This window comes from Dendropsophus ebraccatus, chromosome 1 (assembly GCF_027789765.1).
Source record: "Dendropsophus ebraccatus isolate aDenEbr1 chromosome 1, aDenEbr1.pat, whole genome shotgun sequence".
Classification (NCBI taxonomy): domain Eukaryota; kingdom Metazoa; phylum Chordata; class Amphibia; order Anura; family Hylidae; genus Dendropsophus; species Dendropsophus ebraccatus.
In genome coordinates, this window is record NC_091454.1 from 196,623,670 (window position 1) to 196,649,223 (window position 25,554).

General features: G+C 45.7%; 1 protein-coding gene across 2 annotated transcripts in view; it reads left to right on the forward strand.

Annotated features, from left to right (window-relative positions):
• Positions 1-384: 384 nt before the first annotated feature.
• The window catches only part of VAMP8 (vesicle associated membrane protein 8), a 34,292-nt gene continuing 9,122 nt past the window's right edge, over positions 385-25,554 (forward strand). The window contains exon 1 of one of the 2 annotated variants that reach the window (XM_069943724.1): positions 385-490. In XM_069943724.1, the coding sequence (XP_069799825.1) occupies positions 476-490 (15 nt within the window). In that variant the 5' untranslated portion in view covers positions 385-475. Of the gene's footprint in view, positions 491-21,024; positions 21,212-25,554 lie in introns of those variants that run through there. The other variant, XM_069943714.1, reaches the window with a different exon arrangement.

Below are 25,554 nucleotides of genomic sequence, written 5' to 3' on the forward strand. Positions count from 1 at the left end.
TCTACTGGGGGGGGATACCAGGTGAGATGCCTAACATATACACTGGGTGGGAGGCTAACAAACGGGGTTTACCCACAGTAGGATGGGGGAGGGGGGGCAATCAAAAGTTTGCTATGGGGCCCAGCCCTTTCTAGTTACACCCTGTTTTTGTGCATATGATATGCACTAAAATAATAATAAGGAAACACACGCCTTTCTATGCATTTTTGTGCATGCAACATGCAAATAACTTCTATGATGCTAAAGCGTGTGACTGAGTGGAATGAATGTCCACTGCATGACGGCATTGCGGAAATAATAAGCCATCTGTACCTGGAGGAAGGTGAGCTCCTCACACCACTCCCTCCTATGTAGAAGGGAGGAGGAGAGAAGACAAGTGCAGAACAGGAAGGGCTAGTTTCATAACTCACACACAACAGGAAGAGACTGCTGCAAACTCACAGAGACACTCAGGGGAAGCCAGAGACACACAGTCATGGACAGGAGGCCGGTGAGTGCTGCACCCAGACTGGGGGGTAGAAGGGAAAGGGGGGTGGTAAGAAACTGAAAAACTAACTACAAGACACTTGTAGAGCAACTTAAGACCTGGGGGAGGGTCGGACCCTGATGAGATGGTTACTTCTTAGCCCTGGAGAGGAAACATTTACTGAGTAGGTGTAAAGTTGAGTGTGATGTATGCAACATTGTATCATTGTAGTTACTATGTGTACATTGGTATATAGGGTCTACTAAGCTGGGACTTGTAGTTCTACTAAAGCCAGGACCTTCTAATAGAACTGTAGACTTCACCATCATTGATGTATCACAGAGATCAGGGACCTGCTACTTTTGGTGTAAACTTTGTTGCCTTATGCTGCGTTTACACGGAATGATTATCGTGCAAATTCGAATGATAATCGTACGTGTAAACGCTGCGAACGATCAAACGACGAACGAGAAATCGTTCATTTTGATCTTACAACATGTTCTAAAATCGTCGTTCACAAAAAAATTTGCAGATTGTTCCGTGTAAACAGTCGTTCGCCGATTTAACCAATGTGTGAGATAGGCTTAAGCGATCGCAAAACGAATTTCCGTACGATATATCGTACCGTCTAAACGACATCTTTAATCGTACGATCTGGCCAATTATCGTTTCGTGTAAACGCAGCATCAGGGGTGATGGTTATGGTCCAACACATTTTAGTTCTATTAGCCCCCTTATAGAATTGCATAGGTGGGATTGTAACTCCAATAATTAAGTTAGAAATGAATGTGAATAGATGAGCTGGGACTTATAGTCCCACAGCTTGTTCATGGTGCTTATGTAGTAGATTGGGAGCTGTAATGGAGGATATCCGACACCAGGAACTCTTGTTGGACTTTGCCTGTTTACTTGGGATTGTGTATATTGCTAGGAGCCGGCTGGGCCGTGTTGTTAGGGACAGGGCTGCTGGATATACCATGGTTTCCTGCTCCCCTCATTGACAGTCAGAATGAGAGAGCAGATTCCTCAACAGGAATAAAAGACTAGATCTTATGTCACCGCCATTACGTCTTGTCTTTGTCTCCACAATAATAGGCCTGGCAATAATAGAGTTAACTCACCTTCATGCAGCGACTATAGAACTGTAGACTTTCCAGGACACAGATTAGGTGTGTGCGTGCAATGACGTCAGGTTATTTGACAGTGACACACAGGGCAAGTAATGGCCCGCCACCCCTTCATGGCCAGAAATCTTATGTTCAGACGTTTTATGTGTGTGTGTGTGTATATATAATATATATACACACATTCTATTCGTCTATCTCTTATAGTTGTGTGATCCTGGAAAAGCTGGGTTGTCTTTACAGCTCCAACATGGGGTATTACCAGCAATCTGCCAAGTTAGGGCCCTATTACACCAAAAGATTATCAGACAGATTTTTTTTAAGCCAAACCCAGGAATGGATTTGAAAAGAGGAGAAATCTGTCTTCCTTTTATGACCTTTTTCTGTCTATAGTCCATTCCTGGCTTTGGCTCAAAAAATTCTGTCAGATAATCTGTTGGTGTAATAGGGCCCTAAGCAGCTTTATAGGAGATCTATCAGGCTATATTGGTTGTTACCCAGCTTTCCCAGGGGCAGATAAAAATTCTATTCTAATTATATATTGTAGGGATCTTCCCGGGGGATGGTGTGTTAGGACACAGTTCAGGCAGCAAACTTGGACTTAAAAACAGCTTTGGTGTTTATTTGTAGCATAAACGGTCCAGCAACATAAATACAGCAACACCGTGCAGTGAGAATAAACAAAACAAAAAGTCCTGCCCGTCTGGGCGCTTACTAATACAACAGGTTACCTCTCTGTCACTTCACTTGGCAGGTAATATTGCAGGGTGTGCATAAGCCCCAGCTCCCAGCGAACACACCATACAGGCTGTTCACTCCTGTCTGAGAGACTCCCCTGCACACTGAGCTCACCTTTTGCCTTCTCAGGCTGATTGGGATCAGAGCTCACCTGATCCCAAAACCCATACTGGATCGAGGGGGAGGGAATGGCAGATCCCACTACCAACCTATCCACCATTCCAGTAAATCCAGGCCCGGTAAAAATAAATAATAACTCAGCAGCATAGCACTGCTGAGCAACAGATCCCTCCTGGACTTACCACCTCACACTACGCATCAGCCTAGGTGAGATGTACACCCCCTCGAACACATCTCCAGTGACATGTCCACATATCCCCCCCCTCTTCTTCAGACCGGAGGGCTGAGCGTTTTGTCCCCACAGGCAGTGTACCCTTGATAGGGCGTCAGCATTCGCCTGTAATTTCCCTGGCCGGTGTTCTACAGTGAAATTGAAGTTTTGTAGGGACAGAAACCATCTAGTCACCCTTGCGTTTTTTTCTTTGTTAAGCTTCATCCATGTTAGGGGGGCATGGTCTGTCACTAACTTGAATCTCCTGCCTAGCAAGTAGTACTTCAGGGATTCGAGGGCCCACTTCACTGCCAGACACTCTCGCTCAACTATGGCATAGTTTTTCTCGGCCGGGGATAGCTTCCTACTTAAGTACATCACCGGGTGCTCCTCGCCATTCACGACCTGTGAGAGGACGGCACCTAACCCTGTGTTAGAGGCATCTGTCTGTACTAGAAACTCTCGCCTAAAGTCAGGGGTAACTAGCACAGGCTGTTGGCACAGGGCAGACTTAAGGCTTTGAAAAGCCTTCTCGGCCTCTGGAGTCCATGTCACCATTGCGGACTTCGCACCCTTTGTCAGGTCAGTTAGTGGGGCTGCAACTGAAGCAAAATTCGGCACAAACCTTCGGTAATAGCCCGTAATACCCAGGAAAGCTCTGACCTGTTTCTTTGTGAGGGGTTGAGGCCAATTCTGTATTGCCTCAATTTTATTTAGTTGTGGTTTCACTAACCCCCTCCCAATAATGTAGCCCAAGTATTTGGCCTCCTCTAAGGCTAGTGCACACTTCTCTGCATTGATGGTTAACCCCGCATCACTTATGGCATCTAACACCGCCTGGACCTTACAGAGGTGACTTTCCCAATCCGGGCTAAAAATGACCACATCATCGAGGTAGGCAGCGGAGTAATCACGATGTGGTCGCAGAATCAAGTCCATCAACCTCTGAAAAGTGGCAGGGGCTCCATGTAACCCGAATGGCATCACTACGTATTGGAAGAGCCCATCAGGGGTGGAGAATGCAGTCTTCTCTCTAGCCTTAGGAGTGAGTGGGATCTGCCAGTAGCCCTTAGTGAGATCGAGGGTAGTTATGTACCTGGCATTACCCATCCTTTCTATCAACTCATCTACCCTGGGCATGGGGTAGGCATCGAACTTGGAGATCTCATTTAACTTTCTAAAATCATTACAGAACCTCCAAGTTCCATTGGGCTTTGGGATTAACACAATCGGGCTGGACCACTCGCTCTGAGACACCTCAATGACTCCTAGGTCAAGCATACGTTTTACCTCGGATGATACCGCCTCCCTCCGTGCTTCTGGTATCCTATAGGGCTTAAGGTTTACTCTGCTTCTAGGCTCAGTTTCAATATGATGATTAATGAGATGCGTACGCCCTGGTAGGTCAGAAAACTTGTTTTTATTTTTCTGCAGGAACTCCTTAGCTTCCTGCTTCTGGGACACTGATAGGGTGTCACCAATCCTGACCGGAGGGATTGGTGGTGACAGATGACCAACAGGATTTGTCGCCACCAAGGATTCCCTATCTTTCCAGGGCTTGATCAAGTTTATGTGATAAACTTGAAAAGGCTTCCTTCTACCTGGTTGGTGTACCTTGTAGTTGACCTCATTGATCTTCTCTACAATTTCATAGGGACCCTGCCACTTTGCTAAGAATTTGCTTTCTACCGTGGGAACAAGTATGAGTACCCGGTCACCTGGGCTAAATGTCCTGATTCTTGCAGAACGATTGTAAATTCTGCTTTGGCCCTCTTGCGCCCTCTGGAGGTGTTCCCTTACTAGGGGCATTACAGTGGCTATACGGTCCTGCATTTGTGCTACATGCTCTATAACACTCTTGTATGGGGTGGACTCACTTTCCCATGTCTCTTTCGCTATATCCAACAAACCCCTAGGGTGACGACCATAGACTAATTCGAAGGGAGAGAACCCTGTGGACGCTTGGGGTACTTCCCTAATAGAAAACATCAGGTAAGGTAGTAAGTGATCCCAATCCCGACCATCTTTTTCCACTACTTTCTTTAACATATGTTTCAGGGTTTTATTAAACCTCTCCACTAACCCGTCTGTCTGTGGGTGATATACAGAGGTTCGTAGGTGTGAGATTTTAAACAGTTTGCATAGCTCTTTCATTACCTTTGACACAAAGGGGGTACCTTGGTCGGTCAAGATTTCCTTGGGGATCCCCACCCTGGAAAACATATAAAACAATTCCCGTGCAATTGTTTTAGAGGCAGTGTTTCTTAGGGGTACAGCCTCAGGATAGCGGGTCGCGTAGTCCAACACAACTAGAATGTACTGGTGTCCCCTAGCCGACTTTACAATGGGGCCCACCAAGTCCATTGCGATCCGGTCAAAAGGTACCTCTATGATGGGGAGTGGGACCAAAGGACTGCGAAAATGCGCCACTGGAGCGCTAAGCTGACATGTGGGGCACGACTCACAGTATTTTTTTATGTCAGCATAAATCGCAGGCCAATAAAACCTCTGGAGGACTCTCTCCTGTGTTTTATCTGTCCCCAAGTGGCCCCCAAGGACATGATTATGGGCCATGTCGAGTACCTGACGCCGGTACGACTTAGGCACCAGAAGCTGTTCCACCACCTCATCATTAATCCTAGTGACTCTATAGTAGAGATCATTAGTCATAGAAAAATGTGGAAATTTTTTCTCAGCTTCTGGCTCCTGAGGTACCCCATTCATAACAGTGACCTGCTCTCTAGCATTTTTGAGAGTGGGGTCCTGTAATTGTGCAGTACCAAAATTATCCCTAGACACCTCTAAGTCTGGAACATTCTGCGCAGTGGGAGGAGCCTCTTCCTCACCAGCCAGGACCTGCAAAGGAAAAGCATCATTTTCATCCTGTACATTTTTATCATTTACCGTGGGTAATGCAATAGACTTAGGGGTCTCCTCACTCCTTTCAGGGGATTGTTGTTTTCCCCATAGAGCCCAGAACAAAGGAAAATCACGCCCCAATATCACATTATGCATAAGGTTTTTAACCACACCCACTTCATATTGTACAGCGCCTAGTTCAGTCCCGACATTAGCCAGCACTATAGGGTAAACCTTTGTATCGCCATGTATGCACACCACACTCATATGTCTTTTTGGCACAAAGTCCCCAGTCACCAGGCTGGCATGCACCAGGGTGACAAGGCTTCCTGAGTCCAGCAACGCCTTAACAGGAAAGTCATTTACAGTAATGTTGCAGACTTGTGGTTCAGTCTCTAGTCCAGTGACTGCAACAAAAGACGGCTCCGCAAATAGCGACTGACGCCGGCTAGCGTCACACTCCATGGGCTCAGTGGTAAGAGGGCAATGGGCAGACATATGTCCCGTCTCATGGCATCTCCAGCACTGGATAGGGCCTGGTCTCCTTGGCAGGGAGTCCTTTTTAGGGCCACTTAGCCACCGGGGACCACCACCAGTCTTTTGCCCCTGAGACACCTCCTGAGCGCTCTTCCCTCTATCAGCACCCCTCCACACTCCCCCAATAGATGGAAGTCTCTTACCAGCTGAAGGCACAGATCTGGCACTCCGGGGAGGTGACGGTGCTGCAGGAACATCACGGAGGTAGTCCTCGGTCGCCTGGAACCTCTCCACAAGGCTGACGAGTTCGTCGGCACTCCTAGGGTCGCCTTGTCCCACCAAGCGTTGCAGATCAGCAGGAAGTGCGCGGAGGTAGCGATCCATCACGACCCTCTCTAGGATCTGTGCAGGAGTAGAGGTGTCTGGCTCCAACCACTTTCTTGCCAAATGAATCAGGTCGTACATCTGGGACCTCGCTGACTTGTCCAGACTGTAGCTCCAGTTGCGGACCCTCCGGGCACGGACAGCAGCAGTAACTCCTAGTCGGGCGAGTATCTCTGCTTTTAGCCGAGGATAGTCCTTGACCTCTTGCTCACTGAGGTCATAATAGGCCTTTTGAGGTTCGCCTGTTAAATAAGGCGCAATCACTTCTGCCCACTCAGTGGAGGGTAGCTTTTCTCGCTCAGCCACACGCTCAAAGACAGTTAAATAGGCCTCAACATCGTCATCAGCAGTCATCTTTTGCAGCGCACGCTGCACGGCTCTTCTCACAGACAAAGTCTCTGGCGCGGCTGCTGCCACCAGCTGGGGATTAGCACCTGCAGACGCCTCCTGCTTTGCTATCAGGTGCTCAATAAGTCTCTGTTGTTGAGCCATCGCTTGTTCGTGGCGCAGATTAGCGGCTGCCTGATCCTGTTTAGCGGCTGCCTGAGCCTGTTGTTGTGCGGCCAATGCTTGCTCATGGCGTAGGTTAGCGTCTGTCAGAGCCTGTTGTTGCTGCATATTAGCCTGCTGCTGTTGCAGACTCACTTGCATTAACTGCTTCATCATCTCCTCCATGTTGCTTGACTGTTTTTGGAGCGAAGCCGCAGCCTTCACCCAGGACATAAGCAGCTGTAGCCAAGTTGATGCACACCGTTGCCCCTAGCAACCGTTTTGCCCGCTCCGCAGCACCAATTGTAGGGATCTTCCCGGGGGATGGTGTGTTAGGACACAGTTCAGGCAGCAAACTTGGACTTAAAAACAGCTTTGGTGTTTATTTGTAGCATAAACGGTCCAGCAACATAAATACAGCAACACCGTGCAGTGAGAATAAACAAAACAAAAAGTCCTGCCCGTCTGGGCGCTTACTAATACAACAGGTTACCTCTCTGTCACTTCACTTGGCAGGTAATATTGCAGGGTGTGCATAAGCCCCAGCTCCCAGCGAACACACCATACAGGCTGTTCACTCCTGTCTGAGAGACTCCCCTGCACACTGAGCTCACCTTTTGCCTTCTCAGGCTGATTGGGATCAGAGCTCACCTGATCCCAAAACCCATACTGGATCGAGGGGGAGGGAATGGCAGATCCCACTACCAACCTATCCACCATTCCAGTAAATCCAGGCCCGGTAAAAATAAATAATAACTCAGCAGCATAGCACTGCTGAGCAACAGATCCCTCCTGGACTTACCACCTCACACTACGCATCAGCCTAGGTGAGATGTACACCCCCTCGAACACATCTCCAGTGACATGTCCACAATATATATATATATATATATATATATAGCGACGACAACAGCGGAGCTAATGGCACATTAGACCATTTCTTGGTTTGCGATAAATAAGTTACTAGTAGTTGCCCTCTAAGTTGTTTCTTAGCTATGTCTTAGTTCAAAGGTTCTAGATTCTAAGTCGCCCATGAGGGTCAAAGTACCAGTCACATAGGAGAGAATGGCAGCACTGAAAGAGCAAGGAGGGGGATATATATATATATATATATAATATATATATATATATATATAATATTTATTACGTCTGAACATAAGATTTCTGGCCATGAAGGGGTTTCTCATAGGTCAGACATAAACAGGTGTATTTTTATTATTCAATTTGATGCTATATAAAATTCCTTTCAGCTTCTAGAAAAGTTGGGTGACAGCTAATACTGCCAACATAGGTGTAGTCACTCAGCTGTCTGAGACCCCTGCACAACAACTTAATAGTGATACAGAGGCATGTATGCGTCCCGGTATTCAGGAGGCCAGCACAGCTGGGGGAGCTCTAACAATATGCCTTTTGTTCTCTTGCGTTTCCTCAAGAGATAAGCTACCAGAAATGCCTGGCAACAGGCAGGGCCGGCGTTAGGGGGGGGCAAAGTAGGCACTTGCCCAGGGCCCCCATCCCCCAGGGGCCCCCTAGCTCCTTCCTTCATTAGTGGAGCAGGAAGCAGAGCAGCACAAGCAGCTCCCCTGCTCCACTAATGAACGAAGGAGCTGAGCTGTGAGGACGGAGCGCCCCTCCTGCAGAGCTGCCTGTGCCCTACAGAAGAGGAGGAACGGCAAGCCCAGGTAAAGAAATAGAGGGGGGGGGGGTGTTAGAGGGTCACGGAGACTGGGGGCGGGACTTGCGGCCAGGGGGCGGTGCTTACGGCCGCGGGTGGGCGGAGCCTCGGGTGTCTTTATAAAACAGTAACCCCCTACCTACAGTAACTACCCTACTATTACCCCCAATAGTGCCCTACTACTACCCCAATACTACTCCTAATACTGCCCTACTACTACCCCCAATACTACTCCTAATACTGCCCTACTACTACCCCCAATACTACTCCTAATACTGCCCTACTACTACCCCCAATAGTGCCCTACTACTACCACCATCAATACTACTCCTAATACTGCTCTACTACTACCCCCAATACTACTCCTAATACTGCTCTACTATTACCCCCAATACTACTCCTAATACTGCCCTACTACTACCCCCAATACTACTCCTAATACTGCCCTACTACTACCCCCAATACTACTCCTAATACTGCCCTACTACTACCCCCAATAGTGCCCTACTACTACCACCATCAATACTACTCCTAATACTGCTCTACTACTACCCCCAATAGTGCCCTACTATTACCCCCAATACTACTCCTAATACTGCCCTACTACTACCCCCAATAGTGCCCTACTACTACCACCATCAATACTACTCCTAATACTGCTCTACTACCCCCAATAGTGCCCTACTACTACCACCATCAATACTACTCCTAATACTGCCCTACTACTACCCCCAATAGTGCCCTACTATTACCCCCAATACTACTCCTAATACTGCCCTACTACTACCCCCAATAGTGCCCTACTATTACCCCCAATACTACTCCTAATACTGCCCTACTACTACCCCCAATACTGCCCTACTATTACCCCCAATACTACTCCTAATACTGCCCTACTACTACCCTCAATACTACTCCTAATACTGCTCTACTACTACCCCCAATACTGCTCTACTACTACCCCCAATACTGCTATACTACTACCCCCATACTGCCCTACTACTACCCCCAATACTACTCCTAATACTGCTCTACTACTACTCCCAATACTGCTCTACTACTACCCCCAATACTGCTCTACTACTACTACTCCCAATACTACTCTACTACTACCCCCAATACTACTACCCCAATACTGCTCTACTACTACCCCCAATACTGCTCTACTACTACTACTCCGAATACTACTCTACTACTACCCCTAATACTGCTCTACTACTACCCCCAATACTGCTCTACTACTACCCCCAATACTGCTCTACTACTACCCCCAATACTGCTCTACTACTACTACTCCGAATACTACTCTACTACTACCCCTAATACTGCTCTACTACTACCCCCAATACTGCTCTACTACTACCCCCAATACTGCTCTACTACCATTGCTATTATTACCTCCACTCCTGATACTACTACTACTCCCAAAACTGCTACTCCCCTTATCTACTACTACACCCCTCATCTTATATGCTTCTACTATTGCTACACCCCTTATCCACTATGCCTATACTACTACACCCATCAAAAAATAAATAAAAAAAAATCGAGAAAAGAAAAAACAAGATTTTATTTTTTGCCCACATCACCCCAGCCCTAGGAGATGCTATGTGCTGGGGGCGGGGGGGGGGGCATTTAACTATCAGTGGAGATGCTATCTGCTGAGGGGGCAACTATCAGTGGAGATGCTATGTGCTGGGGGGGGGGGGGAACAGGGGAGATGCTATGTGCTGGGGGGGGGGGGGGGTAACTATCAGGGGAGCTGCTATCTGCTGAGGGGGCAACTATCAGGGGGCTAGCTAACAGGTGTAAAACCTACAGTGAGATGCCTCCTATATTGGTGGATACTACATACTGGGTGGTGGAGGTAACTACCAGAAGAATTACCTACAGAGGGATACCGACTATATGTACTATGGAGGCACAGAGGGACCTATCTACTATATAGGGCACAGAGGGGTCTTATTTAAGGTCACAGAAGATCACCCCACCTCGAGCAGCGCGCCAACCGCTGACAAAAAAGTATCGGGACCTTAAATTGCTGCTACAATGTTTTAGCATTTGGGGCCCCACCTTCAACTTTGCCCAGGGCCACATTTTGTCTAAAACCGGCCCTGGCAACAGGTTATTCCCCTAAGCTGAGTTTTCAATTTGGCCTCTGTATGGCCGACAATGCAGCTTTTTTTTTGTTATCTTGACCTCAACATGTGGTTAATAAAGTTGTAGTGCAAAGGAAAAGGAAGCCGTTACTAGTAGCAACCACTACAATGATGGCTCCTATTTATAGTTGCACCAGTTTAATACATTTGCACCCCTGTATTCCAAAGCATGGTTTATTGCAGGGATGGGTAACCTTCAGCCCTCCAGCTGTTGCAAAACTACAATTCCCATCATGCCTCGACAGCTAAAGCTTTGATTTGGCTGTCCAGGCATGATAGGAATTGTAGTTTTGCAACAGCTGGAGGGCCGAAGGTTACCCATCCCTGGTTTATAGTGCTGAGCGAACCAGCCAAGCGCTGGTTTTCTTCTATAGCCTACAGTAATACCCTGGGGAATCGGTTTAAATAAATTTTTTAACAACTTTTTTGCAATGTCTATGGGTGCAAATCTCCGCCCAACCATGGCCCTAATGACCTGAACTAACTCCATTATGGGGACCTATAATTTGTTCGGATTATTAGTCCTACTGACAATCCGGATTTCAACCCATAATATCATAATGTTAAATCCGCCTCAGGGTCCTTTTACACTCACAGACAATTCGCTTAAAGGGGTACTCCAGGCTGGGTTAATTTTTAGTGTATGCCCGGGGGTGGATATAGAAGCCGTCGGTCACTTACCTCCCCGGTTCCAGCGCCGAGTCCCGGATTGCGCCGCCACTTTCTCCCATCCGGCTGCCGCTTCCTGGTCTAAGCTGCGGCTTGAAACGTGACGTCTCAAGGCAGCTCAGCAATTTAGCCGTCTTAGCGGAGTCCTGCCTCAGCCGCTAAATGGTTGAGCTGCCTTGAAATGTCACGTCTCAAGCCGGATGGGAGAACGGGGCGGCGCGAGTCGGGGAAGTAAAAGACCGTCTGCTTCTATATCCACCCCCTCCCCGGCCGTACAATAAAAATGACCCCAGCCCGGAGTACCTCTTTAATCGCTCGTTGACACAAACGACAAGTGATGATTTTTTATTTTTTTTTTTTAGAACAATTAAAGCGAATGTAACACCAGGTACATTGCTATGAGCTTTCTAAATTACCAGAACGCAGCAGGGATGCCAGTAGCGCAGTCCTTCTTTTGAACTGCCGCTCGGTTTCTGCACATGAAGGCGGTCTATTCCCGAGCACTGGCTGGTTATGAAGCACTGGGGGCAGGCCCGCCGGCCCCCAGTGTGACTGTCTCCACTGCCCTCTGTTACATGGCTCCGTTGAGTCTCCATTGGAGAGGATTTTGTCACACAGGTGGCCGGAGGGCCCGACTCCAGTGCTTCATGCCTGGCCCGTGATTGGGAATAGACCGGCACTGTGCGTGGGAACCAGGCGGCGGTTCAAAAAAAGGACTGTGCCACCAGCATTCTGGCACTGGTCTGTTCATGTAAAAAGCCCATAGCGATGTACAATGATTTAAGGACAGCTCAAAAGATATGATCAATGACATATGAATAAGTTTTGGTTCATAGATTGAGCGTTGCCATGTTTACACCAGAGGATTATCACTTAAATTCAAATGGTTTAACGATTTTTTTGCACAATAATCGGCCCGTGTAAGGGTCCTTTTACACAGAAAGATTATCTGACAAATTATCTGCCAAAGATTTGAAGCCAAAACCAGTAATGGACTATAAACAGAGATCAGGTCATAAAGGAAAGCCTGAGATTTCTCCTCTTTTCAAATCCATTCCTGGCTTTGGCTTCAAATCTTTGGCAGATAATCTGTCAGATAATCTTTCTGTGTAAAAGGACCCTAAAAGGCCCTTTTAGATGTTGTTTGCTTTTACACTATAGGGAGCGCAGCATCATGGAAAAAATGTAACCATTGAAATCCTGTGGGGACGCCTGTTATCAGGAATAGACCTTTGACTTTGTAGGCCTCTTCATATATTGTATGTATGACAAATAGGTGATGATATTGCGTGATATGGAGACTACGTGTGCCGAAAACAATGAAAAATCAGTATTTCGTTCTGCAAAACACAGAAATTTCACATGTTTACCTAGCTGTACTCTTATCTGCTTCCTCTCCTCGCTTGTTAATTCGACTGTCCCTCCAGTGTTCTCATAGGAGCAATGTGGTTATTACTGGGAAACCTGTTTGTTGAATGAGCAAGAGGCAATGGTGCGGCCAGGATTTCTGCGTCGGTGGACAAGATAATTCACTTCTAAAGTCCCATGAGTTAATAATACACATTATGTTAAATCCCTGCTATTGGTGTGCTTAATCCTATAGAGACACATGGAGATATTACAGTATATAGGAAGCTATTATGGGCAGTTATATGCTTTTTAGTACAAGAAAAAAATAAATGGCAAACAAACACCATAAAGACACCAGAAAAGCAGCAAGGCTCTAAAATGGTTGCTTACCAGGTGTTTCTTAACCATAGTGAATGCATCAGTGAACTGATGATTAGCGCATGCTCTTATTACCGGTGGCGGAAGAAGTTGGATGCAGCCCTAAGGCAGCCTGGAAAACATGGATACAGTCATATGCCATAGGCTGTATCTATGTTTTCCCGGACTTTCTAGGGCTGCGTCCAACTTCAGCCACTGGAAATCATATGCTGAATGCTCCAACCTCTGGGTTCCACACCTAACTCAAGATGAAGGCCTCCCTGACCCCCCTGGCCTACTTTCTGCAGCTCGAGAACAGCTAAACGGCTGTTGTGCACCTGTTTATGTAACTCCCATAGAGGTTCATGGAGTTGGATAAACAGTGTAGACACAATAGATACACTGTTTCTATGACTCCTATGTATTAACATCAATAGGAGTTAAGAAACCACCTCTGGTGTCCACATCCAGTCGGGATGAGGACAGGAATCAACAATCTGTAAACAGATGCAGGATGGACCTCTGAGGAATACAGTTTTAATAGATACTGGATTGTGCACTATTTTGTCCTGAATTAAATGCTTGACATTTGACTCCTGCTGTCTGTAGATGTTGGATGCAGCCCTAGGGAATCCTGGAAAACATGGATACAACCATAGGCTGCCTCTTTGTTTTCCCTTGCACCCAAACAACTTCTCCAGCCACTGGAAGTCAAATGCCAAGCCTTGCATCTGTGTCATTACAGTGCTGCTAAGATTCTACTTTCCCCCCTCCCGTCATCATATTGATACGTGATGCCGGGCAGGCACCAATCTGGCCTTCCTCTGGCTGGCCCACTCTGCTCTTACCTCCCTCTTTGCCGCCGTTTCGGTGCAATTCGTCATGTTCCCTACAGTCTGGTAAGACCGTTAGGAGCACTGGGGAGGCTATTAGGAGCACTGTCCACCCCCATAGCGCCGATCTGGCCCACCCTATTCATTATCATTATAAAGGTACGGGCCGGCTGGGGGTGAATCAGCGCTATGGGGGCTGGCAGTGCTCCTAACGGTCTCACTGGATTGTGGGGAACACAACTAACTGCATCGGAACGGTGCCGAGGAGCAAGGTAAGATACCTAGCTTCCTCCTAGATGTCTCCTGTGCAATAGGGACAAATCAGCAGGGTAGATTTGTCTAACCTGCTGATAGTTCCCCTTTAATATAATCACGGATACATCAGTTTTTTATTCCCGCTGTATAAAGGGATGGTTGTCAACCGTGCTAAAAATACACAGCCCTTCACCTCACTGTGTGACACCCCCAGTTTTATACATATGTACCAGGCTGGAGGTATGTTATATACTATGTCCAGTTCCCAATAAGTGCCACAGAAATGTCCTGCTTCAACCCGGCCTAGGGGCTTGTGCACATTTATGTTGTTCTGGCACGTTCAAAGCTCATTGGAATGCGGAGCATTAATCTGGAAACAATTCTGGATGCGATGGTATGCACTTGATAACGGGAATGCATTTCTTATGCAGAATGAGGTCCTACAGTTTTTAGACATTTTCTGCATTCACTCTCCATGACTACGCATTGTCACACGTTCCCTATGCGGGTAAACACATCTATACATAGCCTCTTGTTTTCCTACATGCACAAGCCCTGAAGCAAAGAGAAAATCTCTATATGCAATAAGATCCTACATTGGGGTGTATCTACAATGGATAAAAGGTCATAGTCGCACTTGTACACTGAAGACTATGGGGCCCTAACAGGTCTATAGGACTATAAATGGTAGGTACTTGGGAGTCATGGTATATATTCTGTATTGGGATCCATATCTTCAGTTAACACCACTGTAGGATCCTAGGGGACTTAATATCTACCAAAGCCTGGTATTATTCCATTATGATCAACAATCTGGGGGTGCTGTAGGAGCCCATGGCTGTCCCCTGAAGTTGCACTTTTCAATGACCCAGCGTCCATTATTGATTTTAGTTTCCTAATTCTAGAGTTTGCAGGAAGTTGCACCCAGACATTGTGCTGCAGTTGCGGAAAAGGGTTGAGCATATGTAACTTTATTATACTTTTATTATATGTTGTGTAAATTCATGAATCCTTTTCGACATCTCAGCTTTATGTCATTGAATGGATGACGTTCTCTTGTTTGCATTTGGAGTCAGTAAATCTGTTGTCACACAGTTTTCCTTTCACACAGCTGCAGTATGTCACAATGTATCAGCGTAGGTGAGGCTTATTTCACAATATGTTCATTGAGATAAATTGCAATAATCCCATTGGGGCATCCCAATAGATGAGGATTGTTCATTGACACAAAGGAGAGATATGCTTATCAGGGCAGTAGTTGCACCAGACCCTGATACCTGAGAGAACCCAAAGGCCCCTCTTCACCAAAGAGGATACCAGTATTCTATAGGACACATGATAGGTTGGGCGCCCGTTACAGATTTTGCGTTGAGGCAGAAGAGCTCAAAGTTTCCATTGTGATCCATATTAATCCATTTGATACAGTGAGGGGAACGTAGCGAGGAATTTTTTTTGTGAAGGTATAAATGGACCTTTTCTTGCACAACTTATTTACTTAGGGCTTAGCCAAGATAGTACCTTGCAAAAACAGTGCCACCCTTGTCCTCAGGCTGTGTGCGGTATTACAACCTGGAGCTGAGATGGAAAACCCACACCCAAACTAAGGACAATAGTGGTGCTGTTTCTCTACGAAAGCATCCATGTTTTTGTAATCCTGGACAATCCCTTAAACTATTGAATGACATTTTTATAGTTAAAACCAATTAGTTGTGCTGCAAAAAGTCCCAGCATAGCCCTGGTGTTATCCTGCCTGAGGGAGGGGAACAGTAATACCTGGCATGAAAATCGATCTTGGCTGATCTATTTACCGTCAGAGCAGACAGCCATTGGTCATACCTTATCCAATACTGCTGTCAGTGGGATCTACCACAGGCTATGGTAGATCCCACTGACAGCAATGTAATGTGTATTCAGCATAGGCCAGGGATCCAATGTGATATTATGCATAGTGATATCATGTAAGAACTGTCACAGTTCAAAACGCATTGGTTTCATGATCCATGGAATGTTATGATATTATCGCATTACTATTTGCCAATCATTTTCGCTGGCTACGGTACAGGCAGGTGACATGTTATGTTGTGGACAAAGTAGCCTTGTAGACCTAGCCTTACTTTAATTAGGGTTCTGTTCAACAGAACTGCAGGAGGTCAGGGTATTGTAGCTGTAAAACTCATCAGAAAATTCATAGAAAAAACTATACTTACCTGTTGCTAATCCCCCTCCTCCCCAACGACCACCAATGCAGGTACTGTCCTGCTTCCTTTTCTCCGTTCCAGCATGCCCACTCAGCCAATCACTGGCCTAGGTAGGTCCCTGCAGCTGCTAGTGATTGGCTGTGGAAGCATTTCTTATCTGTTGGAACTAAAGAGCAAGAAGCTTGAGCAATGAGAGTGGCACCATTAGGGGATTGGTTGCAGGAGAGTACAGTTTTTTTTTTGTTTTTTTTACTACCACCTTGAGGTTTTACTACCACTGTGAGCATTTTGGAATAAAAAATATATATTTTAATAGTATATATCTACATATTGCCTTCCAATTGACACTTTAAGGTACTGCTTAGTGATTGTAACTGTCTGCCTCTTTAAGAAAGGGTAATCATTTTTTTTTTTTTTTCATAGAGCCTCTCTGTATCATAGGTTTTGATTGGTCGGGGTGGTGGTATTGTGATTCTGGTTAACTCCTGGCTAGTCAGGAGAAATAGTAACAAGCATTCTGCTGACAGGCCATGGATTATAAGTTGGACATAGATGTTGGATGGATGGTGAACAGATCATGTCTGACCAGTGACATTGCTGGCCAGCCATGTTCATCCAGAAGATGCCAGATTTAAGAAGTAGCTTGACGAACATGCAAACGTTTGTTACCACCCATACTGGTTTCCGCCCTGTCAACCCTCGGCCTCTCATTGTGTCTCACCCGAGGGATGACACAAGGTTTCTTATCCTACCAGATAAAGCAGATAAATGTTTAACTGTCTTGAAGGAGGAGAAGGAGGGTTATCTAGATAAGGAACAGCTTGTGGATAGCATTAATGATTTAGACGCAATGAAGTCGGGTGACATATTTGTTGTGATCACACAATGCATACCTATCACAGGCATGGAGGAAGGAATTAGCAGCGCTGTGCTGCACCTGTCTGTAAACACCTGTGATGTAATGGTTGTCCTGATGCATCGCTGCAGGCGGTCTACACAAAGCTGCCAGTAACAGGACTATTATATTCTATAATAGAATTACCTTTTACAATGAAAAGCTAAAAGATTACCAACCTGCTTTGTCACCATCATACCTATGCAAGCCACAGATATGTATTGGCGTCACATTATGGCCTAACACATTGTATAGATTTAAAGGGGGTTCTTTTTTTCTTTTATGTAGTAGGTAACTGCTGACCCAAAAGGAGAGAAAATCCATCAGGTTCCTAATCTATTATAAAGCTAAAACTTACTCCTTAGGCCAGTTTAACATGGGTTAGATAGGGTGTAGATTTTCCACAGTGCATGCAGTCATCTGCCACAAATCACAGTACCGTGAATAGGATTAAAAAAAAAACTGTGCCAATTCCATAACAAATCCCAGTGTCGGACTGGGGTTATCGGGGCCCACCAGAAGAAATGATACTGGGAGCCCACCAATGAAGAACCACAGAGAAAAGACATGTCAGTCAGTGTTAGTGCAGATTCCAAAGTTGGGGGACCACTGGAGGATCCTCCGGTCCTCTGGTGGGGCGGTCTGACACAATGTTCAGACCCCTACCGATCACTAGGGTAAGTAGGGGCAAGTGCTTGGCTGAGCGCTTCTCTCTTCTCGCTTTTTTTTTCTTTCTTTATATGATAGGGACACTCTAACGACCCTATTACACGGGACGATTATCGTGCAAAAAATCACTATATTCGAATTTAAACGTTAATCGTTCTGTGTAATTGCAGGCAACGATAGAAAAATCGTTTGTATGTCGTTGATTTAGATCTGAACCTAAAATTAATGTTAATCGTTCGCTAATCGTTCCCTGTAATTCAACATTAGTTCGCTCAAGTTCTGCATTTTTTTTACTAATCGTTCAGTGTAATTGCACATAGTTCATTGTTTTGCTGGGATCAGAAGGAATAAAGGATCATAGTAACATATGATAGTAACATTTGATGCCTCTTGTACCTGATGTGAATCCTTAGTGATGCCCTGTAACCAGAGTTAACCTCCAGTGATGCCCCTGGTAGCTGTAGTTAACCCCTTACTGATGCCCCTTGTAGTCTAGTTAACCCCAGTGATGCCCCTTGTAGTCTAGTTAACCCCAGTGATGCCCCTTGTAGTCTAGTTAACCCCCAGTGATTGCCCTTGTAGTCTAGTTAACCCCCCCCCAGCCATGCCCCTGGTGGTCTACTTAACTCCCCCAGTCATGTCCCTGGTGGCCTAGTAACCCCCCCCCCCAGTCATGTCCCTGGTGGCCTAGTTAGCCCCCCCCCCCCCCAGTCATGCCCCTGGTGGCATAGTTAACCCCAGTGTCTGCCCCAAACAAAAAAATAAACATCCCACTCACCTTTCCTCCGCTCCCACGCTGTCCAGGTCCTCTTCTCTCCCCTCTATTCTGTGCCCGTCTTCTCCTGCAGGTGGCGAGCGATGAAATGACGTCATTAGGCACGGCCCGCAGGAGAAGAAAGATGTGCAGCGCTCTAGTGGGAAAGGGGACGGCACAGACAGCATCCTCCTGGCAGCTGTCACAGACACAGGAGGATGCGGTGGATGCCGGCTCCTTCCCCTTCAGGGCGCCGCACGTCACAGGGGAGCCGCGGGCCGCATGCAGAGGTGTCAGGGGCCGGATGCAGCCCGCGGGCCGGAGGTTCCCCACCCCTGGTCTATATCATAGGGGTCCTATAATGGAGCAGAACAATGGAAACAACTATAGTGATGTGAACAAAGCCTAGGCTAGCTTCACACCATGTCTCTGCTTTACAGTTTTAGGTTATACAGTATAGGTTGGCACCAGGGCAGTATTAACAGCTGCTGCTGCCCTAGGCACTAAACCTGAAGCCCCCCCCCATCTTTGATCACCAATTAGCATCATTATTTTCTAGTTTCTGAACATCATATTGATATCTGATCAGTCTTAGGGTGGTATTACAAAGGCCGATAGGGGCCCGATAATACCTGTAAACAAGCGCCGATCTGCTAGATCGGCGCTTGTTTACTAGGCCTATTACGCGGCCCAATAATCGTTAAACAAGGGCTGCAGGGACATTGTTACCGATGTCCTTGCAGCCCTTGTTTAAACTGTATACATTACCTGTCCAGGTGGCAGGGCTCTTCTTCCTCTGTGCTTCTCCCCGGGTCCGTGCGCCCCAGCTTCAGAGCGGCTTGTCTCAGCTGACAGGCCTCTGAGCCAATCACTGGCCGTGGCGATCCCGGCCTGTGATTGGCTGAGCGGCCTGCCAGCTGAGACAGGCCACTCTGAAGCTGCAGCGCGCGGGACTCGGGGAGAAGCACAGAGGAAGAGGAGCCCTGCAACCTGCATAAGTAATGTATCCCTTTTTGCCGGCGCCCGACGATTATAGTTCAGAACCTATATCAACGATCAGCTGATGACAGCGATCATCGGCTGATCGTTGTCTTTATTACACGGAACGATAATCGTTCGGATAGGGCCGATTCGGCTGATTATCGCTCTGTGTAATAGTACCCTTAGGCTGGGTTCACACTACGTATATTTCAGTCAGTATTGTGGTCCTCATATTGCAACCAAAACCAGGAGTGGATTAAAAACACAGAACGGCTCTGTCCACACAATGTTGAAATTGAGTGGATGGCCGCCATATAACAGTAAATAACTGCCATTATTTCAATATAACAGCTGTTGTTTTAAAATAACAGCAAATATTTGCCATTAAATGGCGGCCATCCACTCAATTTCAACATTGTGTGAACAGAGCCTTTCTGTGTTTTCAATCCACTCCTGGTTTTGGTTGCAATATGAGGACCACAATACTGACTGAAATATACGTAGTGTGAACCCAGCCTTGAGCTGCATTCCCACATTTACTGTAGATCACCACATACAGCTGAAGCCAGACACCACCATGCCAGATCTGACCAATACCACCATACTGTGACTGGACAACACACCATGCCAGACCTGACCAATACCACCATACAACAGCAGGGAGGTGTTTCCTTTCCCCTGCTCCCTGGTTCTGCCCCTCCAAGATGCTGCCCTAGGCACTGGACCACGGGTGCCTAGTGGTAAATACAGCCCTGGTTGGCATCCCAGCCGCAAGGAGTGCTGATGTATGTTGCACTGTACCTTGGCAGCCCCGCTGAGTTCAGTCAAATGACTGTAGTTTACTAGTACCATTTCCATATGTATACTGTGATTTCAGTGTCAAATCCGCGGTAAGGGTGATTGTAGCCTAAATCTTAAAAATCTTTTTGGGAAGGGTGGGGGTTCTTTTATAAAGCTGCACTGTATATAATATAACATTAAATTGCCTTTTATGGCGGCTCCTGACCTATGAATTCCCTTTTTTATTATACATACAAGTTACCAGCGGTTACTGCTGATGGCAAAAAGGTTTATTTACCCTCACTGCATTGACGTGAGATCTGGGTTTAGCTTTCAAAGCAAATTTCAGCATGGAGCAAGTAAACAAGAATTTGGGTTTGATTATGTAAATGTAATACTATATAATAATCCAAGAAAAACACTTGGGGCTGGGATTAGAAAATCAAAAATGTCTAAAGGAGAATACATCGACCGATCACAGTGCGGCTTTTATTTTTCTAGAGTGCGTTAACAATGGTGCACTAGTTGCTATGGCAACAAAGAGACAGTTGTAATAGAGGCCTAGTGTTCCGTGAGACCCAGTTTTCCTGGTGGATTACTCGGGATAGTCATACAGTACGTGGGCTCCTGCATCAGGTTTATATCCACCAAATACTAAAGACAATGGGGCCTGTGAGCACTGCTCCCCCTTTATACAACAGACTTGCGACAACTTCTGATGCTTCTTACTACAGAGGCCCTACGGCAGACACGTGTTCTATCCCTATGGTGCGTACATCTGTGATCTTATCGACATGTCCAGCAGTGATCGTGTACATGTACATCATGGTCTTGATAGTTTGAGATGCCTATATATTTTATTACCATATTAAGAGCCAATGGGAATACTCAGTTCACACCATGTTTTTCAGGCAGACTAGGGGTATTCCCCAACTTATGTCTTCAAGGTATACCATTGGCCATTGTAGATAGGGGAGAAGAGTACACACTGCATAGTGTATATATATTTTTTATTATGAATATTATGTGCCTCTGAATAGCAAAACATGGTAGGCCACACTTCTCTGTACATAGTGAAATAAAAATATACTAATGCATACCGGTCCAGCATCTCTAGGTGTATGTGGGGTGCATGGGGACCTATAGACACATTGAGAAATGCATTAAAAACCTTAGATGCTAATTTATTTTTTTAGTACACCAAGGGCAGTCCAAAGCCCCCTGTGCACCCTGTGTCTGCTTCCTTCCATAAATATTCTTCCTGGGCTCTGCTGCCTATGTAGGTTGCACAGTAGGTACCATAAGAGTACTCTCCATGCGTAACCATGCAAAGCTGGGTCTTGCATGGGCAGCATGAATATGTGTAAGGAGATGGGCATAGTGGGCGGCAGTACCAATGTACTAGAGGCCAGGGACCACCCTCTGTGCACCAAACAAACTAATTTGCATATAATATTTCATTGCTTCTCTTGGGAATGGAGCAGTAGATTATAATAACTAAAGCAACAAGGTGCTCAGGATTAAAAATACCCATAGTATTGTGGATGTCATGCAAGGTGTAACATGTTTGGGAGATGTGAGCATGTCTAGGGTCGATTCCATGCTGCAGCTACTGCATGCCGAGAAATCCTCGTCCTCCAACAGTCACATGGCAGTTTTCCGATTCTGCCCCTGTTGGTTGCCACATCTGGGAGAGGCTTTGTCTGTTTGCAGTAGCTAAAAGACAGTATCTGTATGTCATCCAATTTAAGGGTACAAACCCATTTGACGTTTTTGCTGCGTGAATCAGTCTTAAAAATAAGCAGGCAAAACGCAGGTTGGCTTTATACAATTGTTCTGCGTTAAAATACGCAATTGCGTATTTTTGAAGCGTGAAGATACGCAGCAGATCTGCTGCAGATTTGATGGTGCAGATTTGATGCTGTGTCCAGTTATTTAGATCTAATCTGCTGTGTGTTTGTTGCGTATTTGCTGCGTATCGCAGCAGTAAATACGCTGCTTGTACGGTGTGTGTGTTTATACCCTAAAGGGGTTATCCAGGGCTACATAAACATGAGAACTTTCTTCCAGAGACAGCACCACTCTTGTCTCCAGTTCAGGTGTGGTTTGCAATTAAGCTCCATTCACTTCAATAGAACTAAGTTGCAAAACCTACCAAAGTAGAGACATTGTGGTGCTGTCTCTAGAAGAAAGTGGCCATGTTTTAGTAGCTCTTGATAACCCCCTCAAAAATGACCCATTGACTTCTACGGGAGCCTTTGTGATGCATAAATTGACTGCAGGTCCTATATTTTTTTTACATCACATAGATTCTTTTTAAAAACAGAAAACATACAAAATCCATGGGTCCCTTTTCTGTCTGATTTACAGAAAGAAAATACTGATGTGTGGCCGAGGCCTGATTCCTCCACAACCCTGTGTTGTACCTATGGGAGCCTTTATACATCTGGCCATATATATATCTTGCCTATTATTTCCCTTGGCCTGGATGTAATTACACCTCCAGCCGCAGATTATTTTACTGCAACTGAATAGTCATCCTCTGGCACTATACAAAGGAACCATACAGATGTATTTAGCAGATCCAGACTCCTCTGCACACAGTACAATAATAGCATTGTCTGTATGGTATAATCACCTTGAGGGTACTGTCCTGTATAGCAGAAGCTGCATGGCTGAGATGTGGTTCAAAGGCATGATGTTCAGTGCAGTTTTCTAATTGATCTTTAATGGCTGGATAGGGGATAGCTAGCTAATAGGTGGGGTCCAACCACTGTGACCTCCATTGATCCTAAAAATGGAGGTCAGTTGTCCCCCAGGTAAATGGAGCAGCAGCACGCATGCTTGGCCACATTCCATTTACTTTCTGTGGGACTTCCTAACATAGACGAAACAATGAACGGAGAGGTGGCCCAGCATGCATACTATTACTCCATTCACTTAAAGGACAATTGACCTCGATTCTTATGATTGTTGGAGGTCTCGGTGGTGGGATGCCCACTGATCACCCAGTTATCCCTAATCCTTTTGACGGGGATAACTTTTAATCTTGTGATAATTCTGTTAAAGCCCCATATATGCCCTTAATCACAAGAATAAACAGGTACCCTATAAGAGGGTTGGGCCCCTTCAGCTTTTATATTGATGCATACTTTCATATTCAGGATTCCTGTGATGTAGATGCCAATATAGTGTCATTTATAAGGGTGCATGAATACCATTGATTGAAGGTGCTTAAAGGGGCTGTTCACAAAAAAAATAAAAATAATAAAATCTTTTAAATCAACTGGCGCTAGAAAGTGCCAGAGATTTGAAATGTACTTTTATTAAAAAAAATCTCAATTCTTTCAGTACTTATCAGCTGCTGTATTTCCTGCAGGAAGTGGTGTATTCTTTCCAGTCTGGAGAGCAGGAGAGGTTTTTTTTAGGGAGATTTGTTACTGCTCTGGACAGTTCCTGACATGGACAGAGGTGGCAGCAGAGAGCACTGTGTCAGACTGGGGAGAATACACCACTTCCTGCAGGACATATCAGCTGCACTAAGGAACTGAAAGACTTGAGATTTTTTAATAGAAGTAAATTACAAATATCTGTCACTTTCTGGCACCAGTTGATATAAGAGTAAAAAGTTTGGCGAATAACCCCTTTAAAGTGTTCTTTCAGGCTTGCAATATTTTCATAGACTTGAATGGTATAACAATGTCCATGTTTATCTCGAATGTTTATCATAGATGTGGAAAAATGTTATCTAGCAGCTAAGTAGCCACAGCCCAAGTATTTCTATTGCAGTTTGATACATGAAACCCAATAAGTGGATTCAAGAAACAGAGGTATACATCTGGCTTTTAATTTCCACCCATTAGATTCCTTAGGTTGGCAAAAAAAAAAAAAAAAAACTGCAGCAGGGTGGTCTATGTGATTACCTAGAAATAGAAGTCAGGAGCCTAAATTCAGGGCATGTCCATATGTATTTATAGGTGGATGATTTTTCCATTCCGGCTTTTATTATAATTTTTGTGATTCGAATTATATGGATTCTTCTATGTTTGTTTGGTTTGGTCATGCTGTCGGAATGGTGATCTATCTGATGGTAGGTTAACGCTTCCTGCGGACTGTCATCATGTTTAGAATGTTGCCAGTGACTCTTACTGGAAACTCTACAAAATTTCTCAGATGACTGATTTATTTGTGCCGACAGAACGGGTTCTACAGCTAGTCAGTGTATAGCAATACAGCGGTTACCACAACACGCAGCCAGGTTATGATGGTAGCACTGTGGGGTGGGTTAATATGGAAGTCTTATGACTGACTATGCTGGCTTGATTTCCTCAAGGCAGAAATGCCCTTTAACCCCTTCAGGACCGGCCCAGATAGTGCCTTGAGGACCAGAGGCCATTTTTAAAATCTGACCAGTCTCACTTTGTGCTTATACCTTAGTGATTTAGAGATTTTCACGTGACATATTATACTTTTAGGTTAGTAGTAAATCTTGTCCGATATCACTACAATTTTCGTGTGAAAAATGCCCACATTTCATAAAAAGATGACAAAATTAGCCATTTAAGCTTTATTTACTACAGTAACCATGCGGAATTAATCGTCTGATAATTTTATTGCCAGCGTCATTACGCACGTGTCAATACTAAATGTGTGTCCTTTTTTAAAAAATGTATGTCTTTATTTTTGCATTGGGGGCTTTGGGGATTTTATGTGTCTTTATTTATGTACTTTATTTATATTTTTATTTGTGTGTGTTTTTTTTTTTACTTTTTTATTTCCCCCCCCCCCCCCCCCACCACCACCACAGTCCGCACCATGAAAAAATATTACATGTCCTAGTGCGAACCACGGCACACCCCCCTCCCCCCCCACGGCTTACACGTTCACCAGAATTGACGTGGACTACGCTACCAGCACCAGCACGAACCAGCGTAGTCCGTGCCACTTCTGACGGTTTGGCACCGGGGGAGTAGGTGAGTAGTTGTCAGATGCAATGACAGGAGCGCACATTATCTCAACTGCCAGGCGGCAGGGGGGCTGCACTAGGGGGATTTGTGCCGCGATCCTCCGGTCATTGCGGTGCAGATCACGGCATGGATCCTGTAAGAGGA